The 15,412-nt window shown below is 45.1% G+C and overlaps 1 protein-coding gene across 1 annotated transcript in view; it reads right to left on the reverse strand.

Moving 5' to 3' along the window:
* LOC147113152 (dynein axonemal heavy chain 8-like) overlaps positions 1-15,412 on the reverse strand; it is a 1,456,516-nt gene that overhangs the window by 805,883 nt on the left and 635,221 nt on the right. Inside the window, exons 24-25 of the mRNA XM_085998053.1 lie at positions 12,422-12,562; positions 8,689-8,917 (exon numbers count right to left, since the gene is read on the reverse strand). Coding sequence (XP_085854179.1) covers positions 8,689-8,917; positions 12,422-12,562 — 370 coding nt within the window. The remainder of the gene's footprint in view (positions 1-8,688; positions 8,918-12,421; positions 12,563-15,412) is intronic.

The raw sequence follows: 15,412 nt of genomic DNA on the forward strand, positions 1-15,412 counted from the left end.
CATAATCATAACATCCCAGATTACTATACTCTCCATCTTCTTGATCAGCCACTGGCTGGGCAGCCTGCATTTCTTGAGTGTGTAAAATGAGGAAGGCAAAAGGATGAAGTTGTGGTCACAGGAGGGTGGGAAAGCATGAGGTGCATGCGAGAACAAGAATAACATATGAGGATACCAGCATCTTGTATCCTTTCAACTCCACCGCTGGCCAAGGTCTCAGCCATGCCCCTGCCAAGAATGGCCCGCACCGTTTCCTCCAAGGGGGTGAGGTGTGTAAGATTCTGAAAATTGTAATAAAACCGCTGCTACCGTGTGGGTATCGAAGTTCAGAATGAATTGTGAAATGGTTACAAACGGATTCAAAATGTAGGAAATCAGCATGTGTTCTTTGTTTGTGAAGACACAAAATGGCAGAAGTCAGCAGGGGGTCCTTTGCCTGGTGGTCAACATATAGTCCTTTGTTTGAAAGGCCACATGGACAGGAAGGAGGGACATGACTGACAAAGAAGTCCCGCCCCCACACACCTCACAGGAACATGAATGTGTCTTGCTGAAGGAACTCCAATCAGGGAAGGTTTGGAGTGAAACTGACCTATCAGAGGGAGGCAGACAGTGATGTATGAGTGGGGCCGGCAGAAAGACCTTTTAAAAGAGTGACCCATAGGTGGGAAATTCAGAACACAGAAGGAACAAGAAGACAGAAGTAGACGAACAGAGGAACAGAGAAGGCTGGCCAGTCTACGTTTCGACCTACAACTTTTCTGGACCGATCACCCAGAAATAAAGGAGTATGTGTTGTGTATGTACCTTTAAGAGAATAACTGGTCTCAGACTGCAGTACCGGCAGTGACCACCCCTGCATAAAAGGCGCTAGTGAGCCTCTGTAGTTTCAGTTTCCCGATTGACTTCAATCAGTAAAGACTTGTTTTGTTCAACTCCTGCTGTCCGTGTCTCAATCATTCACGGACATAATACTGGCGACGAGCAGATACAAACTACCTACAGTCTGCACCACCTCCTGGGATCCATTCCTGCAGCGAAGTGAGCAGAGGTCGAGGCCAGAAGGAAGAAAGAAGCAGTAGAAACGGGCGTCGACCGTGGACATCCGCCCCTGTGTTAGCGGAGTTGAAGATTGCTGGAGAAGCTGTCGAAAGCGGGGCCTGGTTCCTGTCGACGGTGCTTCAGCTAATCGGGCTGGTGGCAGGTAGTACACTGATCCTTCCTGGGCTGCGGCGTTCGCGAACTCGAGCGGGTGGCTTGCAACGGGGCCGAGCAGCATTGTCGGGAAGAGGAGAGAGAGAGGGTGGAGCACACAGGGCGCGGCCGGTGCTACGGAGCCGGGCTGCGTATAGACCCAAGAAGAGGGAGGCAAGAGTCCCACAGGGTTGTTCCACGACGGGAAAATAATTAAAAAAGAAATATTAAACGCGCAAGAAACTGCGAGGAGCTGCAGGTTGCAACGGGAACCGCGGAAAGCAGCGCTAGCAACAGCGGGGAAGAAGGCAAAGCGCGGGAGGCGCCATCTTAATCAGCGGGGAAGAAGGCAAAGCGCGGGAGGCGCCATTTTGTTAAATTGGGGAAGAAGGCAAAGCGCGGGAGGCGCCATTTTAGATTTTCAAGATGCTGAAGACTGGCTGTATCACTGCCTTTGATAATACAATAGAGGACTGGACCACGTATGTGGAAAGAGTCGAGGTATATTGCGAGGCAAACGAAATAGCCGATGAGAAAAAGGCATCGGTATTGCTAAACTTAATGGGCACTAGAACGTACTGCCTATTGCGGGACCTGATTACTCCAGCCAAACCGAAGGCGAAGAGGTTTAACGAAATTGTTGCTGTCCTACAGGAACACCTAAACCCTGCACCGCTGTTGATAGCAGAAAGATTTAAATTCCACAGGAGAACTCAGCATAACGATGAGAGCAATGCTGAGTACCTTACGGAACTACGCAAGCTATCAAAGCACTGCCAGTTCGGAGCAGGACTGGCAGATACCCTACGGGACAAATTTTTCTGTGGACTCCTGAGTGAAGGAACACAGAAGAAGTTACTCTCAGAGAAAGAGCTGACGCTAGATAAGGCTTTCAGCGTGGCAGTATCGTACGAAGCAGCAGCCAGGGGAGCTGCGGAAATTCAACAAAAGCCACAGGAATACGGCACCCACGAAATGACACGGGGATTTGCAAAATGTTATCACTGCGGCAGAACTAACCATGACCAGAAGGACTGCTGGTCCAAAGACAAAATATGCAGGCAATGCGGAAAGATGGGACACATTGCATGAGTTTGTAGGTCTGGGAAGAAGACCAGCGACAACAAAAAGGCTACTAAGGAACCGTACAAGAAAGTACAAAAGATGACGGACAGTAGTTCCGAAGACCAGATGAGCGATAGTGAATCCGGGAACAGGAGACTAAGCTGTCTCAAACTTCACAATGTAATCGCAAAAGAGGATCACCGAACCATTTGGGCCACCCTCATGGTAGCAGGGTCCCAAGTTAAAATGGAATTGGATACAGGATCAGCGCTAACCGTCATGAATCGACGAGACTACGAGCGGCTATTCTCACACATACCCTTGAGAGAGACATCCATCGTCTTGACGACGTATACGGGGCAAAAAGTATATCCCAGAGGAAAAATAAGGGTGCCTGTCGAATACAATGGCAAGAAAATACGGAAATTGTATCTCTACATACTGCAAAATGGTGGACCACCGTTATTGGGACGTGAATGGATCAGGTAGATAAGCTTAGATTGGCACTCCATTCATGCAATGACGGTGGACGGTAAAAAAGATGACGACGTCGCTCCTGGACGATTGTCAACAATCTTAGCTAACGCCAAAGAGGTATTTCAACAAGAACTGGGCACTCTTAAAGGCATAACCGCCTCGATAAAAATAGAAGAGAATGCAATTCCCAAGTTTTTCAAAGCAAGACCGGTACCATATGCAATTCGCCCAGCCGCCGAGGCAGAGCTGGAGAATCTGGAGAAGGCAGGCGTGTTGTCTAAGGTCGACTGGAGCGAGTGGGCGACACCCATCGTTCCTGTCATGAAGAAAACGTTAAGCAATAAGTCTGAGGAGCCAAGGAAGGTTCGCATCTGTGGGGATTTCAAGGTGACGGTGAACCCAGTCCTTCACACAGTACAATATCCTCTTCCAAGGATAGAAGACATCTTCGCCTCACTGTCTGGAGGGAAGCGTTTTACAAAAAATGACCTAGCACAAGCATATTTGCAGATGGAGGTTGAAGAATCCTCTAGGAAGTATCTCACGATAAACACTCGCAAAGGTCTTTACCAGTATCATCGATTGGTATTCGGAGTAGCATCGGCTCCGGCGATATGGCAAAGAGTGATGGAACAAGTCCTGCAAGGGATTCCGGGGACTCAGTGTTACTTGGACGACATCCTTGTGACAGGTGAAGATGACAGTGAACACCTTAACAACCTAGAACAGGTGCTCACTAGACTACGGGAACATGGGCTACGAGCCAACTGCCCCAAGTGCGAGTTTTTTAAGAAACAGATATCGTATTGTGGCCACGTGATTGATGAAGAGGGGTTACATAAGTCCCCTGACAAAATTGAAGCGGTTGTTAAGGCCCCAGCACTTGAAGATGTGTCACAACTGAGGTCATTCCTCGGATTGGTGAATTACTACCATAAGTTTTTGCCAAATTTGTCGACAATTCTGCACCCACTGAACGCCCTGCTACGAACGGGAGTAGCATGGAAATGGAGCAATGACTGTCAGCGGGCCTTTCAGAAGAGTAAGGACTTAATCACTTCAAGAGAAGTATTGGCTCACTACAACCCAGCACTGCCAATCAGACTGGCGTGTGATGCGTCTCCCTACAGCATTGGGGCGGTACTGTCACATAAATTCCTTGATGGTTTAGAGAGGCCGATAGCTTTTGCGTCACGCTCGTTAACTTCTGCCGAGCGTAACTACGCCCAGATTGACAGAGAGGCCCTCAGCCTAGTGTGGGGGGTGAAGAAGTTCAATCACTACCTGCACGGTCAAAAATTTACTCTACTAATCGATCATCAACTTCTTGTCTCCATTTTCAACCCTCAGAAGGGCGTACCGATAATGACAGCACAACGGCTGCAGAGGTGGTCCCTTTTCCTAGGGGCACACCAATATGACTTCGAGTACAAAGGAACTAAACAGCATGGGAATGCTGATGGATTGTCACGCCTACCGTTGCCGACGGTGGAAGAAGAAGACCTTGCAGTGGATCCAATGGAGTTATTCCACTCGACCATAGTCGAATGTCTCCCTGTGACGAATGCAAACATAGAAAAGGAAACACGGAATGACCCGACACTATCACGGGTCTATGATTTAACGGTGAAGGGATGGCCAGCACATGGCGAACCACTGCTGCCAGCATTCTCGCCAAGAAGAGAACAGCTGTCAGTGTGCAGAGGAACCTTGATGTGTGGATCCAGAATAGTAATTCCACCTAAGTTGACGGATAGAGTGCTCAATGAGCTTCATGAGGGTCATCTGGGTGGGGTAAAAATGAAGAACTTAGCCAGAGCGTTTGTGTGGTGGCCGGGAATCGATAGAGAAATCGAAGAGATGACCAAGAGCTGTGCAGGATGCCAGAAGGTCCAAAACGCCCCATCACAAGCTCCTCTGCATCCATGGGAGTGGCCCTCATCTCCATGGCAAAGGGTGCACATTGATTTTGCTGGTCCCTTCATGGGCTCGATGTTTTTAATTGCAGTGGATGCACATTCAAAGTGGCCAGAGGTAATAAAAATGTCCTCAACCACCACGGAAAAAACTATCACAGTTTTACGAACCATATTCGCCAGGAATGGGCTGCCTGAACAGGTTTGCTCTGACAATGGACCACAGTTTGTGTCTGAAGAGTTCCGGAGGTTCTTAAAGAACAATGGTGTTAAGCATTACACATCTGCCCCATATCATCCAGCCACTAATGGATTGGCCGAGAGGTTTGTTCAAACATTCAAGAAGGCTATCAAGGCAATGTGTAATGAAGATATACCCCTACAACACAAGGTGGACAACTTCTTGTTTGCCTACCGGAATGCGACACATGCGGTTACCAACCAAACTCCAGCCATGATGTTCTTCAATCGGAGACTACGATGCCGTTTGGATTTGGTTAAGCCAAACGTCCGAAGAGATGTGGAGAACAGGCAGTTTCAGAATATGAATGAAAGGCCGACCAGGAGTTTTAAGATAAGTCAACCAGTTTTGGCCCGGGACTACCGCACTGAGAAATGGCAGCCAGGAATGATTTGTACACGGCAAGGACCTCTCATGTATACCGTGGACGTTGGAGAGAGCATTGTAAGACGCCATGCTGACCAGATTCCAGAGTCACTGGAAAACGTCAACTCCACACCACGATCTGATACACCTGGCAATGAAATCGACGTACCAATTGCAGCTACCGCAGAATCGGTGATATTGGAAGCAGATGAACCAAACAACGACATTGATCCCGACTCAACCTTGCCAGAAGAACCTGATACCCCAAAGAGGCATTATCCAGACAGAATCAGGAAGCCTCCTCAAAGACTGAACTTATAATTGCTTAAACTTAACCAATGTATCTAGCAACCGTAATTGTGATTGTAATTAGTTATCATTTAGTTGTTAAATGAATGTTATGTACTGTTTATCTAAAAGGGGAGGAATTGTTGTGTATGTACCTTTAAGAGAATAACTGGTCTCAGACTGCAGTACCGGCAGTGACCACCCCTGTATAAAAGGCACTAGTGAGCCTCTGTCGTTTCAGTTTCCCGATTGACTTCAATTAGTAAAGACTTGTTTTGTTCAACTCCTGCTGTCCGTGTCTCAATCATTCACGGACATAATAGTATGTATGAAAGCCAGACATAGAGCTTAGATATTGTTAAAAGGGGTACTTTTATGTATGGTTGACTTGGAATATAAGTCGCTCAGAGGTAGCGTGTAAATTGTTGGTAAATACTTTTATGTACGGGTAAATTGGGCGCATATTGATTGCGACGTACACTTGAATTTTGAACTATAGTGTGAATAAAGACCAATTTTATTGATCACATCCTTGTCTGCTGTTGTTAGCTAATTTGTAATTCTCAAAGTCCGAACCGTAGTAAGAGAAAGGTTTACAGTGAGGCTAGGAATGGGAGATGTGCCTCATGATTGGTGCAGATTGTTGGTAGGTGAGTGATTGGGAGTCATGCATTGAACAGTGTGTGACATTTCTGGTGTAGTTGGTAGGAGTCGGCTTTTGAAGATGCATTCACTGACCTTGACCACTTGTCTGAGGTCATAATGCTTCTTTGGGCACTGGAGCCAAAGGGTGGGAGCGACACTGCTGGCAGTGACAACCTTAGTAATGTACTCTCACATCCTTCTTTCTGGAGGGCCTCCTGGCCCTTGTGGGTAGAGGGCCGCTCTTGTAGTGTTCACCGTCTGCACAAAGCTGTTGTGCTGTGTGCAAGACTCTGGGTGCCCCTTCCCTGGTTTGCTGAGCCATTTGTGTTAGTGCTGAGGCAGTTTTCCCATTTTTTGAGGTTAGGAAGGTAATTCAGCTTTATGACTCCTTAAGACATTTGGGACTTCTTTTAAATGTTAAATATTTTTTAAAAGGCAGAAAGGGCTGAAAACTGCATTGTTTCATTTCATTTTAATTTCAGCGGTCGTTAACTCCAGTTGCTGGTGTCAACTTTGCTGGCTAAAATGAATTTCTCTCCTATCTTCTCTACATCTACCCTATCAAACCCTTAAATAACAGATTTGTGTATCTGTTGGTTTGTGCTGAGCATAAATACCGAATGGACCATTTGGGTCAAATGGTCTGTTTCTGTGCTGTACATTCTATGTAATTCTAAATTTCTTTGCTCCTCTTATTTTCCAAGGAATATGTGGCCACCTTTTTCTTCCTACCAAAATGCACCACCTGACACTTATCTATATTGCAATTAATTTGCCAATTACACGCCCATACACGAGTCCTCCTCAGTATTACCTATACCCCCCAATTTGGTGTCATCCACCAATTTAGAAATTGTGCTTTTGGTTCCCAAGTCCAAATCATTTATGTAAATGGTGAACAACAATGGTCCCAGCACCGCTTCTTGTCGAACATTACTTCCCAACTTTTGCCAATCTAAGTAATTACCCTTAGAACATAAGAAGTAGGAGCAGGAGTAAGCCATACGTTCCCTCAACCTTGCTCCACCATTCAATAAGATCATGGCTGAACTTTTACAAGCATCACGTTCCCTTTTGAAATCCGTGCTGACTGCTCTATTATATTTTCAGTTCCTAGATGTTTTTCTATTACATCTTTGAGTAAAGATTCCATTATCTTTCCTACCACTAACGTTAAGTTAACTGGGTTATAGTTCCTGGAATTGTTTAATCTCCCTTTTTAAATATAGCTGTCCTCCAGTCCTCTGGCACTATTCCCTTTTCTAATGATTTTTTATATATATGTAATAATGCCTCTGCTATTGCTTCCTGAACTTATTTTAATATGTGCAAATGCAATCCATCTGGGCCAGAGGTTTTGTCCTCTCTAAGTTTGATTAGTTTATCTATTAACTTCCCCCTTTCTATCTTATATGTCTTTATATATTTTAAGATAACTAACAAAGAAAAGTATTAGAAAGAGCAGATATACCGAATGGCCTTCCTTTTTCTTGTGCCATAGGTGATCGGCTAATGCTCAGTTTTCGAGTGTAGGATGAAGACTGGATAAAGCTGGTTCATGCTCATAACAATGTACTGTGGTGGCTTTTTAATTCTGGGAAACTGTATATTGTACAGTAATAAACTCATATTTTAAATAAAACAAAGACCTAGCTAGTAACAACTTGTTATCATTTTAGGCACTTTGTGAGGAAAACACATTACTTGGCTAATAATTTTTATCTAACTATAACCAACGTTCCCTCTAAGCTGTGAGTAGCTGTGCAGCTGCTCAGATGTCTGCCGGTTCTGCGCAGCACGGGACCGGCTTTATAAAATGTGAAATTTCGCGCATGCGTGAAACTTTGAATGGGCCGCACAGCCCGCTAAAGGGGCCACGCACCCAAAAAAATGAGGAGGAACATTGACTATAACACAACAACAACTTGCATTTATATTGCACCTTGAATGTAGTAAAACATCCCAAGACGCTTCACCTGAGCGTTATCAAACAAAATTTGACACCGAGCCACATAAGGAGATAGCAAGACCGATGACCAAAAGCTTGGTTAAAGAGGTAGGTTTTAAGAAGCATCTTAAAGGAGGAGAGTGATACAGAGAGGTGGAGAGGTTTAGGGAGGGAATTCTTGAACTTAGGGCATAGGCAGCTGAAGGCACGGCCGCCAGTGGTGGAGCGATTAAAATCAGGAATGTGCAAGAGGCCAAAATTGGAGGAGAACATGATATCTTGGAGGATTGTAGGGCTAGAGGAGGTTACAGAGATAGCGAGGAGCGAGGCCATGGTGGGATTTGAAAACAAAGATAAGAATTTTGAAAACGCTTAAGAAAGTGACAATTCCCAATGTGTGTTATTAGTGTTCAAGTCCACTTGCTGGAAGCATGGAATCAGAAAACCACCCCCAATAAAGCGATACACTGTGTAAATACTTTGTTGCTCATTAATAAGATGTATTGTTCTGAGCCATGGCATCTAAAACATAATTTCATTGCTCATACCTGTGTGATTAACAAGAAACTCAAACATGGTCTCGGCGCTATCTGCAGGGATCTTAGGTAGGTCAAGTTTGCTGTTATGTTTTCGGAGGAATTTCTCAAGTTTACTTCTGCTGTCTAGCTCCAACAGGGCACCAACACTCCACATCAGCGCAAATACAAAGAGCCGCCTAAGTTGTACTTCATTAATATTCACTCCAACCTGCATCAAACCTTCTAGCAGGGTAATGGACTAAAGGAAGAGAAAAGTGTGCATTTTTAATGAATGCCTCTCTCGGACCTGGCTATTTCCTTAAAAGGAAACATTAAGAATGTTTAAGTATTTTTTAAATGTACATTAACATCCCAGTGAAGCATAGCACCACTCATATATCAATATATACTGTACTGTGCCAGGGAATTGCAGAACAAGGATTCACAACTCAATACTCCATATGGAAAGCTTCTACCCTAAATCTGTCAGAGGGATGTGCATCTCTGAAATTCAGCTCTCGTATCAATGTTTGGACCAAGGCTATAATGAGGTCTGAAGTTGAGTGGTTCAGAACCCAAATTGAGCATCGGTGAGCGGTTTATTGGTGGGCAAGTGCCGCTTGATAGCACAGTTGACGACTCATTCCATCGCTTTGCTGATAAGAAATAGGAGCAGGAGTAGGCCATTTGGCCCCTCAAGCCTGATGATTAGGAGTAGCTTGAATATGTCCTGCTTTTTTGTGGACAGGACATACCTGGGCAATTTTCCACATTGTCGGGTAAGTGCCAATAGTGTAGCCATACTTCAACAGCTTAGCTTGGGATTCAGCTAATTCTGGAGCACAGTTCTTCAACATTACAGCTGATGTTGTCAGGGCCTGTAGTTCATTTACTGTAACCAATTTATTCATCACTTTCTTGATGTCATGTGGAGTGAATCAAATTGGCTAAAGATTGGTATCTATGATAGTGGTGACCTCAGGAGGAGGCCGAGAAACATCATCCACTCAGCATTCCTGGCCGAAGGTGCTTACATGCACTTCAGCCTTTTCTTTTGCACTCATGTGCTGGCCTCCACCATTGTTTAGGATAGCAATGTTTATGGGTCCTCCTCCTCTTGTTAGTTGCTTAATTCTCCACCACCATTCACGACTGGATGTGATAGTGTTTCACAGCATTTACCTGATCCATTGGTTGTGGGATTGCTTGGCTCTGTCTATACCATACTGCTTCCACTGTTTAGCGTGCATATAGTCCTGTGTAGTAGCTTCACCAGATATTTTGATGTTGACCTGGTGCCTCATAGATTCTCAGTTTTGAGCTGCTAGATCTGTTCTTACTCTATCCCACTTAACACAATGGTGGTGCAACATGACACAATAGAGGGTATCTGCAGTGTGAAGACGGGACTTAGTCTCCACGAGGCCTGTGTGGTGGTCACTCCTAACAACACTGTCATGCATAGACACATCTGAGAAAGGTAGATTGGTGAGGATGAGGTCAAGTCCTTTCCTCGTGTTGGTCCTCTCACCACCTGCTGCAAACCCAATCTGGGAGATATGTCCTTCAGAACTTGGTCAGTACAAGCAAGCCAGTCTTAGTGACGGAAATCAAAGTCGCACAGTCATAGAGTCATAACGGCACAGAAGGAGGCCATTCGGTCCATCGAGTCCATGCCGGCTCTCTGTAGAGCAATCCAGTCAGTCCCATTCCCCTGCTCTATCCCCGTAGCCCTGCAAGTTTATTTCTCTCAAGTGCCTATCCAGTTTCCACTTGAAAACATTGAGAGTCTCCGCTTCCACCACTTCCGTCAGCAGCGAGTTCCAGGTCCTCACCACTCGCTGTGTAAAAAAGATTTTCCTTACATCCCCCCTGTATCTCTTGCCCAAAACCTTAAATCTGTGTCCCCTAGTCCTTGTACCATCAACTAGTGGGGACAGCCTTTCCCTGTCTAGCCTACCCAAACCCGTCATAATCTTGTACACCTCGATAAAATCACTCCGCAACTTCCTTTGCTCTAATGAAATCAAATCCAGCTTCTCCAACCTGTCCTTGTAGCTAAGATCCCCCATCTCCTGAATCATTCCAGTAAATCTCCTTTGCACTCTCTCAAGGGCCTTCACATTCTTCCTAAAGTGTGGTGATCAGAACTGGATGCAATACTCCAGTTGTGGCCTAACCAGCGCTTTATAAAGGTCCAGCATAACTTCTCTACTTTTGTACTCAATACCTCTATTTATGAAACCCAAGATCCCATATGCTTTGTTAACCACTCTCTCAATATGTCCTGCCACCTTCAGGGACCTATGCACATTAACTCCCAGGTCTCTCTGTCCCTGCACACTCTTTAAAACTGTGCCATTAAGTGTATATTGCCTCTCCCTGTTCCTTCTGCCAAAATGCATCACCTCACACTTCTCTGTATTAAATTCCATCTGCCACTTGTCTGCCCATTCTGCTAGCCTTTCTATGTCCTGTTGCAGTTGATTGGTATCATCATCACTGTTTGCCACACCCCCAAGTTTGGTGTCATCGGCTAATTTAGAAATTCTACTCTGTATTCCAATATCCAGGTCATTTATATATATCAAAAAAAGCACTGGCCCCAGCACTGGCCCTTGGGGAACACCACTGTCTACCATCCTCCAGTCTGAAAAACAGCCATTTACAACAACTCGCTGTTTTCTGCCCTTAAGCCAATTCCTTATCCAAGCGGCCACTGACCCCCCTATTCCATGAACCTCAATTTTGTTAACTAGCCTTCTATGTGGTACTTTGTCAAATGCCTTCCAAAAATCCATGTAGACAACATCCATTGCATTCCCTTCATCAATCCTCTCTGTTACTTCATCAAAAAATTCAATTCGATTAGTCAAACACGATCTTCCTTTTACAAACCCGTGTTGGCTCTCCTTAATTAGCTTAAACCTCTCAAAATGCCCATTAATTTTTTCCTTGATTATTGTTTCTAAAATTTTACCCACCGCTGATGTTAAACTGACCAGCCTGTAGTTCCTAGGATTGTCCTTACACCCTTTCTTGAACAATGGTGTCACATTTGCCACTTTCCAATCCTCAGGCACCTCCCCCGCATCTAGGGAAGATTGTAAAATTATGGCAAGCCCTTCCGCTATCTCCTCCCCCAGTTCCCCTTAGTAACCTGGGATGCAAGCCATCTGGACCAGGTGACATGTCCACTTTAAGCATACCCAGCCTTTCTAGTACATCCTGTCTATCAATCTTCACCCCTTCCATTGCTTCTACCTTTTCCACTTCTACCGATATTTTGTCAGCATCCACCTCCTTAGTAAACACGGATACAAAGTACTCATTGAGTATTCTAGCCTTGCCCTGCGCCTCTAAGCATATATCACCTTCTTTGTCTCTAATAGGCCCCACTCCACCTCTTACTACCCGCTTACTGTTTACATGTCGGTAGTCCCCCACCCATTGTATATTCTGTGTACTTGTTACATTCAGTGCTTGCTTCAAGTGGTCTTTGACATGAAGAAGTACTGATTCATCAGCTGATGGAGGGTGGTTATCAGCAGAAGGCTTATTTGCTCATTTTTGACCTGAAGCCATGAGACATCATGAGGACTCCCAAGGCCACTCCCTGACTGTATAGTACCGTAATCCCACCTCTAGTGAATCTGTCCTGCTGGTGGGACAGAACATACCCAGAAATGGTATTGGAGGAATCTGGGATGTTTTAAAACAAATATACATACAAAGCTGACATTACAGTGGAGAGGTTTCCAACCTGCATGATGTAGTTACACTCCAGCAGCTCCATTACTGGGTTGAGGTTTAATTTCATGTACTGGTAACTATCTTCAAAGGCGTTGTTATACAAGTCTTGCAGAATCTCAGCCTCCCGAGGAGTACGTTTTTTTAACCAAGCCTGTAAGCCAAACCATAGAAACTTTCAGAATAATGAGGGGAGAGGGGCAATTTATGCTTCAGTTTGTTAAGTAAAAAGTGGCGAAATATAGGCAGGAGACACTAATAGATTATTCATCTGTGTTTAGTACTTTTCTTATCATTGGTTAACTAGCATTAGCAAAAGAAACCGAGGCCTAGAAATTGGATATGGTCCAAAAACGGGCGGTGTCATGGGCCATCGCTATTTGGGTGCGCCCGTTCAAAGTGGTGCAGGCAGCACGCATAATTCGTGCTGCCTGCTCATTTACATGATTGGAGTGCTGATCTCACTGCTAAACGTGCTGCTGGTTGGCTTAGTGCTCAACTGGTGGGCCAAAATTGGGTGCAGACTAATGGCCAGTAATGTTTGGCCTCGTCCCTCTCCACTACTTGAAGGGGAGGTGCTTTGATGCAGCAGTACCTCATTGCAATTAGAGTTAGAAGACATGGCTCAGCAGCAACACAGAGAAGGTGTCAGAAGGTTCTCTGATGCAGCTCTCGAGGCATTGGTAGTGGGAGTGGAGAGAAGGAGGGGTGTCCTGTTCCCGCAGGGTGGCAGGAAGCCATCAAAGCACACATGCTCTGGCAAGAGATAGCTGCATATGTCACAGCTAACAGTGTCGTACCCCAGACCTGGATCCAGTGCCGAAAGAAGATTAATGACCTCACACAGCAGGTCAAGTTGAGTGAAGGCTTCAGCAAATGCCATATCCCACCATCTGCACCACAAGCCTCACATACTGCTCAATGCACCACACCCCCAGCACTCACCTACCAACAATCTCTACCAATCACCACTCATACCTCACAATCATAGCTTCACCTCACAACCACCACTGCTGCAATACTCACACCCACATCGCACACCATGCACACACTAACAGCTATTCAACTATGGCAGACACATCACCGAAACACATTGCACCACTTTCACTGACACACTTCCCTTTCTCTTGCATGCCAAGATGGCTCACAACCATCATGAGCAGTGGCAGACAGGAGGCAGCCAAACGGATAAGACACTTTCGGGGAGAAATACATTATAGCCCCGTTTGGGGCGCTAAAACTTCGAAAGCTGAAAAATTAGCGCCAGGCACTAATGATGATAGGCTCCCGCGAAATTCAGTTGTAGCACTCTAAGAGGGAAGTGGAACACTAAATCAAGCGCTAACCACTTCTCGAAGAGCGGGGCGGTACTGGCGGAGTGCGAGACAATTTGCAGTGCATTCCAGACGGCACTCTTCAATCACAGAGGCTGCTTCACTCGCTTAAAGGGAAGGGACAATACTGCACCAGAAGCTATTTGTCGGCACTGCAGTCTTGCACGGCGACGGCCAATACAGCCCCAAACACTGTCACAAAGTGGAGGGCTTGGACATCCTGCAACAATGAAAGAGTGAAAACTTTGTGCAGGCATCAAACTGGTGCAAATAATAACGGTTCAGCGATCTGAAAAGCAATCCCTCTAATTACTGCTTCCGAAGCAGCCATCCAACTTCAGAACGCCTCCTCTTGCTGCCGTTGTCAGCGCGCGGCGATAATGCAGGGGGCGAAAGTCAATTTCAAGAGGAACGGTAGCATAGTTACTGGACTGGTAATCCAGATGCTTGGACTAATGATCTGGAGACGTGAGTTCAAATACCACCATGGCAGCTGGGGAATTTAAATTCAATTGATCAAATAACTCTGGAATAAAAAGCTACTGGATTGTTGTAAGAACACATCTGGTTCACTAATGTCCTTTAGGGAAGGAACTCTGCCGTCCTTACTGGCCCATATGTGACACCAGGCCCACAGCAATGTGGTTGACTCTTAACTGTCCTCTGAAACGGCCTAGCAAGTCAGTCACTCAGTTGTAAACAACCACTACGAAAAACAATAAGAATAAAACTGGACGGGCCACGCGGCATCGACCTTGGCACACCCAGCCCAGTCTAACCTGCAAAGTCCTCCTCACCAACATCCTAGTAAAGGATCCCCTTGGAATGAGTGACCATAACATGGTTGAATTCCATATTCAATTAGAAGGTGAGAAGGTTGGATCTCAAACAAGCGTGCTAAGCTTGAATAAACGAGACTATGAAGGTATGAGAGCGGAATTGAGTAGAGTGGATTGGGAAAATAGATTAAAGGGTAAGACGATACATGATCAGTGGTGTACATTTAAGGAGTTATTTTACAACTTCCAAAAAAAATATATTCCACTGAGAAGAATAGGGTGTAAAAGAAAAGACAGCCATCCGTGGCTAAGAAATTAAGGATAGTATTCGACTAAAAACAAGGGCATATAAGGTAGCCAAATCTAGCGGGAGGATAGAGGATTGGGAAAACTTTAAAAGACAGCAAAAAATAACAAAAAGATTGATTAAGAAAGGGAAGATCGATTATGAAAGTAAATTAGCAAAAAATATAAAAACAGATAGTTAGAGTTTTTATAGTTATATAAAAAGAAAAAGGGTGGCTAAAGTAAATGTTGGTCCCTTAGAGGATGAGACCGGGAAATTAATGGTGGGAAATATGGAGATGGCAAAAACACTGAATGAATATTTTGTATCAGTCTTTACAGTAGAAGACACTAAGAATATCCCAACACTGGATAAACAGGGGGCTAAAGGGGGGGAGGAGCTAAACACAATCAAAATCACTAAGGAAGTGGTACTCGGTAAAATAATGGGACTCAAGGCGGATAAATCACCTGGACCTGATGGCTTACATCCTAGGGTCTTGAGGGAAGTGGTGGTAGGGATTGTGGATGCATTGGTAATCATTTTCCAAAACTACCTGGACTCGGCAAAGGTCCCGGCAGACTGGAAAATTGCTAATGTAACAC

The sequence above is a fragment of the Somniosus microcephalus genome, chromosome 9, assembly GCF_052327205.1.
Source record: "Somniosus microcephalus isolate GS21.2 chromosome 9, FLI_Smic_1.0, whole genome shotgun sequence".
NCBI lineage: Eukaryota > Metazoa > Chordata > Chondrichthyes > Squaliformes > Somniosidae > Somniosus > Somniosus microcephalus.